The sequence below is a fragment of the Cannabis sativa genome, chromosome 7 (assembly GCF_029168945.1).
Source record: "Cannabis sativa cultivar Pink pepper isolate KNU-18-1 chromosome 7, ASM2916894v1, whole genome shotgun sequence".
Classification (NCBI taxonomy): Eukaryota; Viridiplantae; Streptophyta; class Magnoliopsida; order Rosales; family Cannabaceae; genus Cannabis; species Cannabis sativa.
In genome coordinates, this window is record NC_083607.1 from 2,099,720 (window position 1) to 2,116,807 (window position 17,088).

Below are 17,088 nucleotides of genomic sequence, written 5' to 3' on the forward strand. Positions count from 1 at the left end.
TACACTACCTATTAAAATTTCTAACTTTTTACTTTTTTACTATAAGGCAGAATTTTTTTTCGAAAATACTGTATAAGGGCTCGTTTAAAACGCCGTATTAGATCGTATTATATTGTATTATATTGAATTATATTTTATGCAATATTTTTATGTAAAACTATATGTGATATTAACCTTTATGGATACCTAAATATATAATATTTTAGTATAAATTAAAGTTTAACATAGTATTATATAAAAATATGATATATAATTCAATTTAATATAATACAATACAATACGACCGAATACGACGTTCCAAACGAGCCCTTAGTGTTATACTGTGTACTATATTAAGTTTTTACAGTTGTTCTACAGTTATTTTTTAGTTTTACTACTGTTGTTATTTTTTTTTTTTGAATAGTGTTCTACTGTTGTTTTAATTGTACTGTTTTGTTATTTTATAAAAAAACATGTGTAACAGTAAAATTATAAACTTTTGCCAAAAATTTATAATTTTTTTTAAAAAAACCCTACAAAAAACTCCTAAAACAATTGGGCTATATATCTCAACGAAGAAAAGAGGCCCAGCCCATAATCGAGGACAAAATTGTCAATACACTACTATGCATAATGCACCGCTTTCAGCCCAAAACCCGACACGTGCCAGGACACGTGCCATCTCTTTCTCGGCCTTCTTCCTCATTCACATTTTTTTTTTTTTCTAAAATAAGAAAAAAGAGAAAAAGGAAGTAAAACCAGTGAGAAATAATACTCGGCTATGGAGGAATTTTCAGTAGACGATCCAACTCAGTTGCTCGAAGCAGCTTCAGAGTATGCATTTTATCCTGGTAATCATCTTCTTCCTCAAGACTTTTATCTATTTCTAGTTTTACTACTATTATTATTGTTATTATTTTCATTTTCTTTCTTAATATTCTTTAGGTGTTAAAAACGATGTCTCGACGAAGGATTTCCTCAATCGCTTTCCACTTCCAGTCATTATCAAGTAACAGAAAAATTATTTAGAAATCTTAATTTTTGCTATGTTCGAGTAATACTGATATTTTTGAGTTCATATAAGTGATATATGTATGTATTTATTGGTATTGAAATCTAGAATGTGAACAATTAATTATTTTTTTCCCTTCATATATATATATATATATATATATATATCTTTGTAATAATTTTCAGTAGAGGAGAAATGAAATTGTAGTGAGGCAATACAAAATTGACTAATAGAGTAGGAAATTATCACTTAGATTATTAGGTTTAGTGACTATAGTTGCAAAATTTCTTTTGAATTTTAGCATTTTATTTTGGTTGATATGTTAAAGTGTCCTTAAGGATCAAATTTGTGGCATTACTTGATGTTGGTGTTATTTGCAGTGCTTTGCAAACCAAATCAGATGTGCCTGGTCTAGAAAACACCTTGGTTTCTTGCTTGGAAAGGATATTCAAAACGAAGTATGGTGCCTCTCTTATCCCACATTATATGGTATGCAACTGACAACTCAGATTTCTCGAGTATTTCACTTTTAGCTGTTTGGGAGGAAAATATAGTATACTTCTTCTTGGTCATCAAGATTTGGGATTTAGTTGTTCCTTTTGATTTTTCGCTGCTTAAATGTGAACATTTATTAAACAAAATCATGAGAAACAAAGATTTTGACTCTTTCATTAATGAAGACTTGAAAGTGCAAAAATTACTCGAGTTTAAGTAAATTTCATCCTTGATCTCGCACCTTCGTATCGTGAAAAGAAAAAGAAAAAGAAAATGTTAAAATGAACACAACAGATACAAGCAAGCCTCCCATCACTAAATTTTTATATTGTTTAGTTTGATGAACTCTGTATGAGGTTCTTGTTGTTTATTTTGGTTTATATTTTCAGGATTTTGTCATGGTTGGCCTTAAGGCGGACTCTCAAGTGGTCAAATGTCTAGCTTGTAAAACGGTATGAATATGCGATGCTTAACCATTTACTGTCATTACTTGTATTAGAAATATCTTATTTCCATATTTCATTAAAGATATGCTGTGTAAACTCTGGCGGTGTTTCAGGAGCTATTGTTTAGAACTTCAGAACTACTGTTCTCTCTAATTTATTTTTTTGAAAAATTGTTTAAGTGTGTGATTTTTGTTATATTCTTCTTCTGTCAAATTTTGATCATATTACTCGTCTGCTTCATGACTGTTTCTAGTTCCTGTATTTGCTATGCTGCTTGAAGTGTCATTCATAGAATTGTTGGAGGAGTTCATCATTTGCCTGCTTCACTTCAACAAGGAATGTACTGAACCAGATTTGTAACCGAGCTTAGTTAATGCTCTGTTTGTTTGTTTGTTTGTTTGTTATTAAGAGGAATAGGGTTACTCATGAAATTTCACCATCTCTTACTTCCCTTGTTCATGAATCGGTGTTACTTGGCATTGATACCAAACTGCTGCTCTTCCTATTTATATCAGTATGCTAAGTAGTGACTTTCTGATACACTCAAATAGATTAAACAGAGAAAGAAACCTGGTTCTCTCCCCCTAAAGCAAAGCTCATACAAATTGATGGATACCCTCACACACCCATATATCTCTTCACTCTTCCTTCTAACAGTATCCCCTAAATCCCAATAAAACTGTTACAACCTCCTGTGACTAAGTATCCTAGTCAGCCACTACTCATTTATTATACCGAGATGGTTGATCCTTATGGGAGGTCTTATCATATTTTTTTGGAGATTACCTAGTTCACTCAACAACAATTAATGAGTATCATAGCACATTTGGATGAACTCATTTATTTATTTACGTTTATTAATTCTCAAAAACTTTCTAGACCTTCCTCCTAGGCATTTTAAATTGATAATTTAATTTGTCAACTTTCTGCAGGTTACATGCCTCCTGGAACATTTAAAGGAAGAAAATATTTTTGGCGTTCAGCTTATAATTGAATATGGTGTATATCCACTTCTGCTTGATTGCGTCATAAATGGGTAAAGGGTCCATTGTTACTTGTTGTGTTCGCACTGTAGTTCTTTTATTATTTTCTGTTTATCTTCTTGATCACCTTTTTTATTGTTTTTTTTATGTTATCTGAAATATTTGAGGATCACATCCACGGGTAAGTAAATATAACTATTAAATTCTTTTGCCAACAAGCTATTAAACTCTGTCTTTCCAGTTGTTCGGAGCACAGTTTTACAATACTGGTGGATTTCCAAACAGGAAAATGAATTTCTCTCTTTGCACTGAAATATTCCGTGAAAGCTCAAAAATTGCAAAATATAATATTAGATCAGTTCTCCCTTTGCAATCCCTTAGTTGAAAATCTCATGAAGTGTATTTCATAATTTTTGTAGCAATGAGCAAGTGTCGAGTGCATCAATGGATGCAATTAAGACATTAGCTGGTTTTCCACAAGGCAAGGTAGGAGGTGTAATTTATATTTCTAGTCTAATCTCTAAATTTTTGAGCTGAATATCCTTTATGATATATCAATGTTTGTGTTTTAACATTTGCTTAGTGACTAATTCTATTTTTCAGGAGATTGTCTTCCCAACTAATATCAATGACGCCACACATCTTGGAGTGTTAGCAGCAAAGTGCTCATCCCTGGTATGGTGAATGCTGATTTCTGCTTTAATCTGCTATATCTTGTTTGAAGCATGGTGACATGTTTTTCGTTTGAATTAGGGAGAGACTATTAATTGCTACAACAGATTGTTGTTCTATCTGAAATATATTCTGGTGCAACTTGTGTGCATAATATGATGAGACTGTTGAATTTGGCAATAGCAATAGCAATTTCACATGTATTGTTCATAATTTGTTTTTTTTTTCTTAACTTACGGTTCTCAGGGACAAGTCAGAGTTTTAGCTTTGATAGTGAAGTTATTCTCTGTCTCCAGTGATGTGGCAGCAGTAATATACCAGTCGAATCTGCTTACACTTTTTGAGGACAAAATCAAGAATACAGATGACATCCTTGTAACATTGAGTGTTTTAGAGCTCTTGTATGAGGTCTGTCTTCAATTGCCTAAAAATTTATATTAATTTTACCCCTCATATATTTATTTATCTATTTGAAAAATCTGAATTCAAGTTATTTTCTATGAACAGCATTTATCTCTTGCATTATCTTAGGACTTGGGATGGTTTAGTAACTAGATTTTTTTATGGTCAAGCATGTGGTTTGGTCTTAATAAGTTTGAGCTTTGGATCTCTTCTAGTTACCTACATAGCATTTGTTATAATTTCCTGTTTCTCAAATATTGTTGGGTTTAGGTGAGGTGCCACTTTCGAACAAAGTAAAAAAGTAACCAGATCTTGTTATCTGCCAATTTAGTATAATGATTTTAAGTGTAATAGGATGTAATTGTAATATTTTATATCTTCTAATACTATAATTTCTCATACTTTTCTTGTATTATATTACTTGAGTAATAATGCACTAGCAATTTTCTAAGAATGCAGTAGCAAATTTGAATATAAAATTTTACTTATCAAGACAAAAGAAGTACCAGTCTTCGTCCTGTCAATGTTAATTTATGCTAATTTTAAGTTAGAATTCTCTCTCCGGAACAATTTTAATCTTAATAAGTTAATTGTTTTTGTCCTTGTTTGTAGCTGTTGTTAAAGTTGATTGTTTTATTTTTTTTTTTTGGCGGGGAAATTAATTGTTTTACTTGGATGGGCTAATCCAAGTCATTCTTATGTTTTCGTGAATCTATTTATTTTGCTTCTGTTTGCCTTGCAGTACTAGCTTACATTGACTTAGCTCCTTTAATGTGTTGAACTGTTGTAGCTGGCGGAAATCCAGCATGGTAGAGAATTTATGTCAGGGAACACTCTTCTGCAACTTCTTAGTTCTCTAATCAGGTATAGAAAATAATTCTTTTCAATAATTTGATTTTTTAACACATGAGAAAACAATTCTCACACTTTTGATTTATTTATTTGTTGCTATATAGCAATAAATCAATGGGATCAATTATAAGGTCAAGAGCGATGATGATCAGTGGAAGACTCCTGCACAACAACTACATGTTTGTTGATAAATCGAGTAAGACTCTATTCAATTGCCGGAGTTTTAAACTCTATATGTGTATATACAGCATATTTCTACACACGTGCAGTAGTGTAAAAGACAAATGGTCTCTCTGTCTTAAGCCAATTCGGTCCTCGAAGACATTCCTCTAAACCTTTCTGGATAGCTTGCATTCTATATTTCCTATTGGACTGTAAAATACCGCGGCTTGCAGAACTGTGCCAACATTGCTTATTAATTCTTATGGAAATCCTCCTTTTGAATTTTGTTGTACCTTAACTTTAAATAAATTTGTTTTTCAAATTTTGTTTATTAAGTAAAATGTTTCATGTAATATCCGAGGTTAAAGTTCGGGTTTTTGTTTTTACATTTTGTTTTTGGAAGTGATTGCTGTTCTTGAATAAATTTGTGATATCTATCTATCTATCTATCTATCTATAAATTCAGGTTTCCAAACTGTAATATCAGCAATAGAAAGAATACTTGACTCAGAAGAAACTGAAGATACAGATGAAATTGAAGCAGCTCTCGAGGCACTAGGTCAAATAGGATCTTGTAAGTTTGCCACATACTTAGCCTGGGGAATGACTTTATCGAATAAAACTTCTTCATTGCCATCAACCATTATATATATATATATATATATATATATATATTGGTTGATTTATCACTGTCATATAACAAGTGTGCACTGTGTGTGGAGATTAATATCAGTTACTTCTCAATCAAATTCATCAAATGTTGATCAAACTATTAATAACTTTATAAACTGTTGTATGCTTTCAAGTGGAAGGTTGTTTGGCAGAAATTATAAGTAGTTATTAATGTAAAACTAATAATTTGTCATTACATTTAAAAAGTTATAAAGCTGCTTTGTGTTTTTTATTCTTTAGCAATCCAAGGGGCAGAGCTGCTACTATCAAGTTCGCCACGTGCTGCTAAACATGTCATTGATGCTGCCTTTGATCGGCGAGGGCATGGTAAACAGCTTGTAAGTGCTTGAAAGCTCGCCTGTTTTGTTTTGTTTATTTCCTGCAACTCTAAAAGAGGGCGCGTATATATATGTTGGTTGATTTATCACTTTCAAATATAGGCTGCTTTGCATGCCCTTGGAAACATCTCTGGAGAAACTCGCTCGGAGAACACTATGTTGCTGAATAACAATGCAGAAGAAAGCCTAAGGAGGTTAATTTATGAATCAGCATCCAAGACTACAAAAGTGACATTATCAGTGAGTAATTATCTCTTTTATTTTTTATCTGAATATTAAATTAGAATAAATGCTAATATTCTATAATTAAGTTTTATTTTGAACCAAAACCAGAACATAGTGTTTATATGAAATTGTAATACAATAAAAAAGGGGTTAGAGAAAACCCATTGCAATCCATTAGGCCTGATTTTATCTCAAAGACCGTCTTCATTTGCTTTTAAATCCTGAAAAATTATCTTTATTCCTTTCTAGCCATAACGCCCACCAATTTAAATGGATACAGCTCTTACAATGTGATTGTTTAGTTATTTTATGTTATTTTTATTCTGATGGCTCCAGGCCATATACCTTGACATTTGGTTTTATCTTTTTCTTTTAACACACATTCGTTTCTAGTTTATATACTTGTGTATATTATGTGAGTGTGTTTCTTCTCATATTCATCACTTCGTAAAAATCTATTAAATATATGTGACTTCAACTACTTTCTTGGCAGGGAGTTCTTCTATCTCTTCTTCGTCAAGATTCAGACATTCGTCTGGGGGTAAGTATTTCAAATCAAGATCTATGAATCTCTAATTATTAAGCAGCACACATGGGATTGTGGGGGGGGACACTTTCCCAGCCACAATTGATTCATCCAACCTCAGTTCTACTAATCCTAGTCAAAGATCAGTACTTCATTGAAATATTTCTACATTTGACACGATTAACTTTTCGTGTGCTCTTGACGTTTCTTCATTTTTCTCTACTTGAGTGGTATTGGAAGAACCCCTCAATTATTCACACTACTATTTGATAATTTGGCTGTATTGCTAAAAAAAAGTGAGTAGGTTAAAAAATTCGGTCTTCTAGCTCTTCAAACACCCTTCATCATTCATGTCTCCTTACGGAAATGTACCAAGTGAAAACATAGTTAAAGCTCAGAAACATTATATAGGTGTATCCGTGGCTTTTGGCAATGTTTTCATTGCTTACATTGCATATGGAAATTCTTTAAATAATATGTTTTTTCTCACTTAAACTTCCTTTTTACAGGTGCTAGTACTGTAACAATCTAATGCGGGTAAATAAATTTTTACAGGTATATAGGTTGATTACTGGGTTTGTGGTTCGGCCATGGTTCCTGATGGAGATTTGCTCAAAACAAGATATAATTGATACAGTAACAGATGCAAATACTGAGACCATAAAAATAGGTGTATTTTCTTTCTTTCCGTAAGGGGTCATTTTCTTTCGCCTTGTGTTGTGTTGAAATGATAGTGTTATGATTTTCAATTGGCGCATTGTTTCAAATTGAACCAGGTATGGAAGCTAGGTATAAATGTTGCAAGGCAATTCAGAAGGCTCTTTCATTGTCGGGTCAAAATATCAGCGAGGCTGCTCGTGACACCATAGCTAAAAAGGTTAGCTTTAACCCAAAGTTGTTCGTTATATCCTTGAAATGTGTTTAGTTTGATTTCATTATCTGGAATCTTAGATTGTGTTTGGTGTGCAGCTACATGAATCTGTTAAAATGGGTCCCTATCTTATCAAAAAGAATGAAGCTCAGCCTATGGTGGTGACCGCCGATAGATTCTGACTTTTACTATACTACGAATTGTGAAGCAGATATTAGGTAAAACTAACATTAACTTTTATTATTTTAGATTTGAGTAATTTGCGGCATAAATATCTAAATTTAACTTTTGCGTACATTAAAATACTTAAGTTTAATTTTTGACGGTAGTAATACTTAAGTTATATTCTTGAAACTTTCGTAAGTATCTGACCATTAAGTGTCAAGTCATTATTTACGTGTTATTTTCTTATTTGTATATTTAAATTAATTTTTAAATCAAAAATATAAATTTAATGACCTGGACTAATTAGGAACTGCCGCGTGGCTATTGACTTCACACTTAAAGACAAGGTACATACAGAAATTTTAAAAATATAATTTTGGTATAATTACCATTAAAAATTAAATCTAGGTTCTTATACCGTAAATTACTTTTTGGATTTATTTGTGAATTAATTATAACTTGACATTGATTAAGTTCTCCTGCTTTTATTTTATTTGTAAGGCCATATACAGTCATCTAAGGAGAAACAATGGTTGAGATTGATATATGAAAATTTGGGACTGCAGAAGCTTCATACTGAAGATCAATCTTCTTTTCACCACTTTAACCTTATATAATACAAGTACAACTCTCATGGAATGGAATGCCACTAACTTTACATGAATTTGTGTTCTTTTGTTTTTGGTGAGAATTTGTGTCGAGCCTTGTTTAAGTTGTATCATTATGTAAAAGTAAATTATAATAACATGGTCACTTGGTTTTGAGTTTTGAGTCCCTTAACTTTATTGGGTTATAAATTATGAGCAACTATAGAAACATTACATAAACTCGAAAGCATGGATTTACAATCATAATTCATATCTAGGACTGTTCATCCGATCCAATTCGCATTTTTTTAGTCAAATAACATCCAATCTGCACTAAATGCAGATTTTATTTTTTGAATCCAATTCAATTCGCACAATAGTTTAAATCCAATCCAATCCGCAAAAGTGCGGATTGGATCGGTTACTTTCGATTGGTTACTTTTTAATATTAAATTATTTAATATTTATAAAAAAAAATATTTTTTTTTTCACATAAGTAGCAACAAAATAAAATAAATTATAGTTATTTTATGTCTCCAACAACACATTAAAAAAATAAAATAACAAATAAAAAATTTAGAGGAAGAAAAAAAATTGTATAAATATATATAAAAAATATTTAATTTTATTTTAAATTGTGTGTAGAAAAAAATAAATAAGAATAGAATATGCATTTTATCTATTAAATTTTGCAATATAATTGTATTATATGTATTAGACTTTTAAATTACTGTTTTCTTTATATTAAAGTATTATTTGTATATATAATTTTTTAATTTTGTTATAAGTATGTGTGGATTGGATTGGATCGGTTACTTTTACATGTCAATCAACATCTAATCCGCACAAGTGCGGATTTTGAATTATCCAATCCGCACAAGTGCGGATATCCGCACTTTGCGGATTGGATTGGATCGGTTATTTTATGAACACTCCTACTCATATCATTTATGAGTGGAAAACAAACATGCGATAGAATTGCATGAGCATTTTTCTATTTGACCTACAATATGGAACGTTTACTATACAGTATTTATTGGAATAAAGTAATAGAATAAATGAAAAATGATCAAAATCAATATTTGTAATATGTTGTTTACTAAAACTGCTTGGAAATAGAATGATAATAATTAAAATATTTAAATTGACTAAATTACTTTTTTTGAGTTAAATTATAGTATATGAGTTATTTTGTAAAACATATTTTAAAAGATAAAATTGTCATTATTAATATAATATTAAAAAATAAATAAAATTCATCAATGACATTCTTTAAAAAATTAGTTAAGGGAATTGACTTTTTTACTATTTATTCTCATTGCTTATTAGTAAACATGTCAGTAGATGAAGTAGAGGGTTTAAAGAATGGATTGACCCTAAAAGTTCTCATTTAAGGTTTATTGGATTTATTAAATACTTGTTAGAGGGAGTTACTTATCTTCGAACTCATAACTTCTTGTCACAAACATTACCATTAGGCGGGGCCTAAAATTTAAAAAGTAATAAGACATAATAATAAAAATGTAAATTTTTTTTAAAGAAAAAGTACATGTTTTTCAAGTAATTAAAAGGAAAATAATAAAAAATTACTATTAGAAGTTATTTTTAAAATTAAAATAATTTATATAATTTTTAATTCATTCATATTTTTTTGGTAATGATATTCAAATACTTTTGAAAGTAGTTTTTAGGGATTTTTTTACTTTTAGATTTTAAAACAATTTTTTTTTATGGAAATTCACATAAAAACTCTCATAACAACTAATATAGCAACTTAAATCGCAATTAAAATTTATAGAATAACTCACGTAAAATTACGGGAAAAACTAACGGAGCAACTCAAACTGTAAATTTGAAAAAAAAATTATATTCTCTTTTTTTATAAGTTTTTATTTATATATTTCAAAGTTTTTTTTTTTATATATTTTTACGTAATACATTGGACAACTCGTGGAGCAATTTAAATTATAACTCAATTCAAATTGCAATTTCCATAGTAACTCATGCAATTACTCAAATTGCAACTAACGGAATCATAAAAAATATATGGGATAATTTCTCATATTATTTTTATTCATCTAATATTATTAGCTAATAAGCTTAACCAAATGAAACCTATATGTCGACTACTTTCAATGGTATAGGTTATTTGTTTATTGAATGTTTTTATAATTCTCCAAAATAAAATGGAAATTTTATTTCTCAAACTTTCTCTTGCTCTATCCTTGTCGGGCTAAAGGAAGAGATAGAGGAGAAAAATCTAAACAAAAGAGAAAAGAGAATAAGACTTTTCAAAAATTATAATATCATTTAAAAAATAACATGTGCACCTATAAATTATACAACAATATAAATCCAACCAAATATGTCTTGTCAAACTGTTGTAATTTCAGCGGAAATAACTTTGAGGATTCAATCATAAAATCTGCAATGAACTCACAACTTTGACAGTAAAATGAACATAAACCAATTAATCTCCACAATGAATCAAATCCGAAATCAAACAAAGAACAACACACGATTTTATCCCCCGGTTCCTATCCAGAGATCAATATGATCCCTGGCCATACTCCAGCTGAGAAACATCACCAATCTTCATTAATATGTGAATAAGAGAGCAACAGTACAATTACAACAACCAGAGCAATCACAGCTCAGATGGTACTCGACACACAGCAGAGAAAACAGTCACAGGTTTCTCTCTAACACCCGAGTACACCCCTTGTTCTTGACCCTCTTCAAGAACAGAACTCTCAGCTTAGAACCCTAAGCAAATCCCTCTAATCTTCTCTCTTATTCTCTCTCTGTCTTCCTTATGTTCTCACTCTGGAAGTGAAAAGACTAGACTTATATATAGTCCTAACTCAAACAAGGATAGCACCAACTAACTAACTAACATAACCGAAAGTTAGTTAAGTTAGTTGGTTTAAATGAGTTGGATAATAAGTTGGTTTAGAGGATCAATTTCCACAAATTTCCACCTTGATTCTCTAAAGCAATTTATCAGAGTCTTTTCACTGAAGCCTTGATGATGTGATATCTCGAAATGTTCAGCAAGAACCAATGTTCAGCAAACTGAGACAATGCATCAGTTTACTGAAAGTAAGAACCTTTGTTCCCATGTCAGCAGGGTTGTCACTTGTGTGCACCTTTTCCAATTCCAGAACCCTGTCCTCAATCTTCTCTCGAATCCAATACAATCCAATGTCAATGTGCTTGCTTTTCTCATGGTATACGGGATTCTTGCACAAGTGAATAGATGACAGACTATCCGAATAGACTGTCCCTTTTGTCTTTGAGCAGTAACAGCTCTTGCAGTATTCCTTGTAACATTATAGCTTCCTTGAAAGCTTCAGTGGTGGCCATGAATTCTGATTCAGTAGTTGACAGTGCCACCACTGGTTGTTGTTGTGACTTCCAACATATGTAGCTTTTGTTAACCATGAATACATAAGCAGTGGTAGATCTTCGATTGTCCCTGTTTGATGCATAATCTGCATCAACATAGCCTTCTAACCTCACATCAGATGTATCTTTCTGATAGATCAGACCATACTTGATTGTCCCTTTCAAGTATCTAATCAGCCACTTTACAGCATTCCAATGCTCTAACCCAGGGTTTGCCATAAACCTACTCAAAACACTTAGAGCATGTGCTATATCAGGTCTAGTACTGACCATGATATACATTAGACATCCAACAGCCATAGCATATGGTACACCTCTCATATTTTCCCTTTCAGTTTCAGTTTTAGGGCAGTACTCATTAGACAACTTGAAGTGCCCTGCAAGTGGAACTGCAGTGGCCTTAGATGAATCTAAGTTAAACTTCTTGATCACCTTCTCAATGTAGCTTCTTTGAGTTAGCACCATCTTTCCTTCTTGCTTATTCCTCATGACCTCAATCCCCAAAATTTTCTTGACTGCTCCCAAGTCCTTCATTTCAAATTCAGAGTTGAGTTTGTTCTTAATGACTTGTATTTCAGCCTTGTCTTTGCTGATGATCATCATATCATCAACATATAGTAATAGGTACACAACCTTAGGTGTTCCTAATTCCTTGTAGTAAAGACAAGAGTCAAATTTTGACCTTGAAAAACCAATACTTTGAACAAATTGGTTAAACTTTTGATTCCATTGTCTAGGTGACTGTTTCAACCCATACAATGACCTTTTAAGCAGGCAAACCAGATCAGTTTTTCCATTTTCCACCTGAAAACCAGGTGGTTGCTCCATGAATATCTCTTCATCCAGAAAACCATTTAAGAAGGCAGTTTTGACATCCAACTGCTCAACTTCCAAGTCATTGTGTGCAGCAATGGCTAACATCATTCTAATGGTCTTGTACTTCACAACTGGTGAGAAGATATCTGTGTAATCAACTCCCTCAACCTGTGTGAATCCCTTAGCTACAAATCTAGCTTTATATCTAGGTGGTTCACCCTCTGACATTCCTTCTTTCTCTTTGAACAACCATCTGCAGGAGACAACTTTCTTGTCTTTTGGTCTTGGCACCAGAATCCAAGTTCTATTCTTCTTCAAGGAATGCATCTCTTCTCCCATTGCAGCAAGCCATTTCTTCTTTGATTTGCATGCAATTGCTTCTTCATAGGTAGTTGGTTCAGGTTCACTCTCAGATTGTATCACAGCCAGGGCATAGGCTATCAAATCAGCTTCAGCATACCTACTGGGAGGTCTAATATCTCTCCTTGACCTGTCTCTAGCCAATTGATAGTTGGTCAAATCTGGTTGATCATCTTGACTGGTTTCCACCTCAGCTGTATCTATACCAGCCTCAGTTGTGTCTGCACCCTGTGTTTCCACCTCAAGAAATGTCCTTGCTTCTGGTGTGTGGGGTAAATCAATGGAGACTTCAATCTTGTCAGTGTTGATCTCCAACTCAGCAAGGTCATCCCTGTTAGTACCTGCAACATCAGAACCTTTGCCTTCCTTGGCTATCAAGTGCATGAAATCATGCTCATTAAAGACTACATCCCTAGATATGATAATCTTAAGTTTTCCATTTTCAACATGACATAGTCTATATCCTTTAACACCCTTAGGATATCCAAGAAAGAAACATTTAATTGCCCTAGGTTCCAATTTGTCAAGTTTCTGGTGTGCATATGCAGTGCAGCCAAATATTTTCAAGTGATTCAGTTTAGGTGCAGTGCCATGCAATTTTTCATAGGGGGTTTTCAAATCAATCACTCTACTGGGACTCCTATTAATCAAATAACATGCAGTGATCAAAGCCTCTCCCCAGTAGATTTTACCTAAACCAGAACTAATCAACAAGCACCTAACCTTGTTCAACAAGGTTCTATTCATCCTCTCAGCAACACCATTTTGCTGAGGGGTGTGCTTAACAGTTCTATGCCTAACAATTCCAAATTCAGAACATAACAAGCCAAATTCAGTATTAATGAACTCTAAACCATTATCTGTCCTAAGCACTTTCAATTTCCTTTCATACTGATTTTCCACTTCAATTTTCCATTCTCTGAATTTCTCAAGACATTCATTTTTGGTTTTAAGTAAATAAACCCATACATGCCTACTGAAATCATCTACAATGGACAAGAAATAGTGTTTACCCGAGTGAGTTCCAACCTTGTGAGAACCCCACAAATCAGCATGAACATATTCTAGTGGTCTTTTAGAACAATGGTGGCCAGCCATGAATTTCAATCTGTGATGCTTTCCCAACACACATGCTTCACAGAAGGGTAGTGAGTTCGGTTTGAAATTGCCTAAGAGCCCTTGCTTGGTCAGTTCTTTGATCCCTTGCTCACTCATGTGACCCATCCTTTTATGCCACAGTTCCATCTCGTCTTGGTGTTGCACAACACTAGCTTCACAAGCCATTACTGTATCTCCTTGCAGAATGTACAAACCATTATTCTTTTCACCTTTCATGATAGTAAGAGACCCCTTTGCAATTCTCATATGACCATTGTTAGACTTGTAACTGAAGCCTTCATCCTCAAGAGTACCAAGTGATATCAAGTTCCTTCTAAGTTCTGGTATATGCCTTACTTCATGTAGCATTCGAATAGTACCATCAAAGTGCCTAAGAGCAACCTTTCCAATGCCAATTACCCTACAAGAATTGTCATTTCCCATTAGTACAGTACCACAATTTACTTTCCTATAGTCAATAAAATTTTCAAGAATAGGACACATATGGTATGTGCATCCAGAATCAAGAATCCATTCATTTGTGATTCTTTGATCTGAGACCATATACAAGTCACCATCAAATGAGCAACGATCTGATTCTTCAACATTAGAAGCTGAATCATGCTTCTTTTCTCTGTCTTCTTTGAGTTTGTTCTTGAACTCAATGCAAAACCTCTTGATGTGACCTACTTTCCCACAGAAATAACATTTTCTGTCCTTATGGTATTTTCCTCTTGATTTCGATCTTGATTGGGATCTATGGTTGCCTTTGAAATGATCCTTTCTGTAGTGATCTCTGCCCCTATTGTTGTCTCTTCCTCTGGCCAAGTAAGCTTCATCTTTGACATTGTCTTTCTCCTTGGACATTTCTTGTTCTTTGGACTTCAAGGCTCCAAGAACATCATCAAGGGTGAGAGTATCTCTTCCATACTTGATCACAGCCTTTAATTCTTGGTATGCAGGTGGCAAAGATCTGAGAAGAATGACAACTTGGCTTTCTTCATCAACAGTGTGCTTCAAGTTAGCCAACCCTATAATGATTTGGTTAAATACATCAAGGTTATCATCTAAAGACAAATGAGAAGACATTTTAAAACCATATAAAGATTCTAACAAATTAATCTTGTTAGTTAGAGAGGGTTTCATGTAAATCTCTTCAAGCTTGCTCCATAGTTCTCGAGCTGTCTTCATATTCTGAACCTTTCTTCTCACTGTATTGGACAAGTACATTATGATAGTGTAATATGTCAATTCCTCCATATCTTTAAGTTCTTCCTTCTGCAACTTGTCAGTGAGTTCTTCCTTGGGTTTCAAAGCCTTGGCCACTTTTTGATGAACAAGAATTCCCTTCAAACTTTCCCTCCATAGGCCAAAGTCCCCTGTCCCATTGAACTTCTCAAGTTCAAATCTTGCTGATCCTGTCATAACTGGTTGCAGATGAGTCTTGATTGAATCTTGATTCTTGAATTTCTCAAATGGATCTTGAACCTATGCTCTGATTTTGTTGTAATTTCAGCGAAAATAACCTTGAGGATTCAATCATAAAATCTGCAATGAACTCACAACTTTGACAGTAAAATGAACATAAACCAATTAATCTCCACAATGAATCAAATCCGAAATCAAACAAAGAACAACACACGATTTTATCCTGGTTCCGGTCCTAGAGATCAATATGATCCCTGGCCATACTCCAGCTGAGAAACATCACCAATCTTCATTAATATGTGAATAAGAGAGCAACAGTACAATTACAACAACCAGAGCAATCACAGCTCAGATGGTACTCGACACACAGCAGAGAAAACAGTCACAGGTTTCTCTCTAACACCCGAGTACACCCCTTGTTCTTGACCCTCTTCAAGAACAGAACTCTCAGCTTAGAACCCTAAGCAAATCCCTCTAATCTTCTCTCTTATTTTCTCTCTGTCTTCCTTATGTTCTCACTCTGGAAGTGAAAAGACTAGACTTATATATAGTCCTAACTCAAACAAGGATAGCACCAACTAACTAACTAACATAACCGAAAGTTAGTTAAGTTAGTTGGTTTAAATGAGTTGGATAATAAGTTGGTTTAGAGGATCAATTTCCACACAAACATTAATTTTGTTTGTATATATTGTTTTTGACACAATTTCTTTTCTTCAAATATTTTAAAGGGCTTCTTGTCAAAAAACATAATTAACAAAAATCAATGTCAAAAGAAAGTTATGAAAATTCTACAGTGCACTTTTATTAAGGATGTACTCATATATTTTTATTTATTTTAGAATTTAGAATTTTATATTCTATAGTTGTGTATATTGTAGTTATTTAAGATATTTTATAAAATTTTAAATTTTTTTAAAAAATTTAACACACCAAAAATAAAATTCAAACAATCTAATACACATGTGATTTTTTTTTTTTAATTTTATATGCAGGTAAAATAAATTGTTTGAATATAGATTTTTATATTGTAAATATTTTCGAATTTTTCAAAATTTTACAAGATAATGTATACCACTATAAAAAAATGAGACTAAAAATTTCTTCTAAATGCTTACATGTGCATTGTAGAAGCACTCAAAAATTATTATTGGAATTATTATTATTTGAAAATGAAGCTTAAACTCTCACTTGTTTATTTTTGTCCATATTTACAGTCTAACATGATATTTATATACCCAAAAATAGATAAGGGTAAACTGCTAAAGAACACGCGTTTTGTCACTAAAATTTAAGTTTTGGAGATTTATTGTTAGCGAAATAAAAGTAATAGAAAGTTTGCTACAATTTACTCAAAAAAAAAATTAGAAATGAAGCTTAAACCATCACTTAACACTCAAAAATCGATAAGGGTTAATTCCTAACCGAATATAAATTTCGAGAGTTTTATCGTCAAAATTTAAATTTTAAGAATTTATTTTTAGCAAAGTGAAATTAATATGAGTTTTACTGCAATTTACTTTAAAAAAAGAAAATTAAACTAAAAAAATCTTCTAAATTTTAAAAAACACCCAAAAATTATTATTGAAAT

General features: G+C 32.4%; 1 protein-coding gene across 2 annotated transcripts; it reads left to right on the forward strand.

Moving 5' to 3' along the window:
* The first annotated feature begins 645 nt into the window (after positions 1 to 645).
* Positions 646 to 8,564, forward strand: LOC115697751 (uncharacterized). Of its 2 annotated transcripts, XR_004007986.2 has the most exons (19): positions 665 to 830; positions 925 to 988; positions 1,372 to 1,480; positions 1,876 to 1,938; positions 2,865 to 2,968; positions 3,335 to 3,401; positions 3,519 to 3,590; positions 3,834 to 3,995; positions 4,780 to 4,853; positions 4,946 to 5,037; positions 5,470 to 5,577; positions 5,916 to 6,013; positions 6,116 to 6,253; positions 6,732 to 6,779; positions 7,320 to 7,434; positions 7,541 to 7,641; positions 7,734 to 7,853; positions 8,108 to 8,147; positions 8,302 to 8,564. XR_004007986.2 is itself a non-coding variant. In XM_030624871.2 (18 exons), exons 1-17 carry the CDS (start codon positions 761 to 763, stop codon positions 7,815 to 7,817), a joined length of 1,569 nt encoding a protein of 522 aa, XP_030480731.2. In that variant the 5' UTR covers positions 646 to 760; the 3' UTR covers positions 7,818 to 7,853; positions 8,302 to 8,564. The 2 variants fall into 2 exon arrangements, 1 of the variants encoding a protein (XP_030480731.2); XM_030624871.2 differs by lacking the exon at positions 8,108 to 8,147 and having other exon boundaries at positions 646 to 830.
* The last annotated feature ends 8,524 nt before the right edge of the window (positions 8,565 to 17,088 follow it).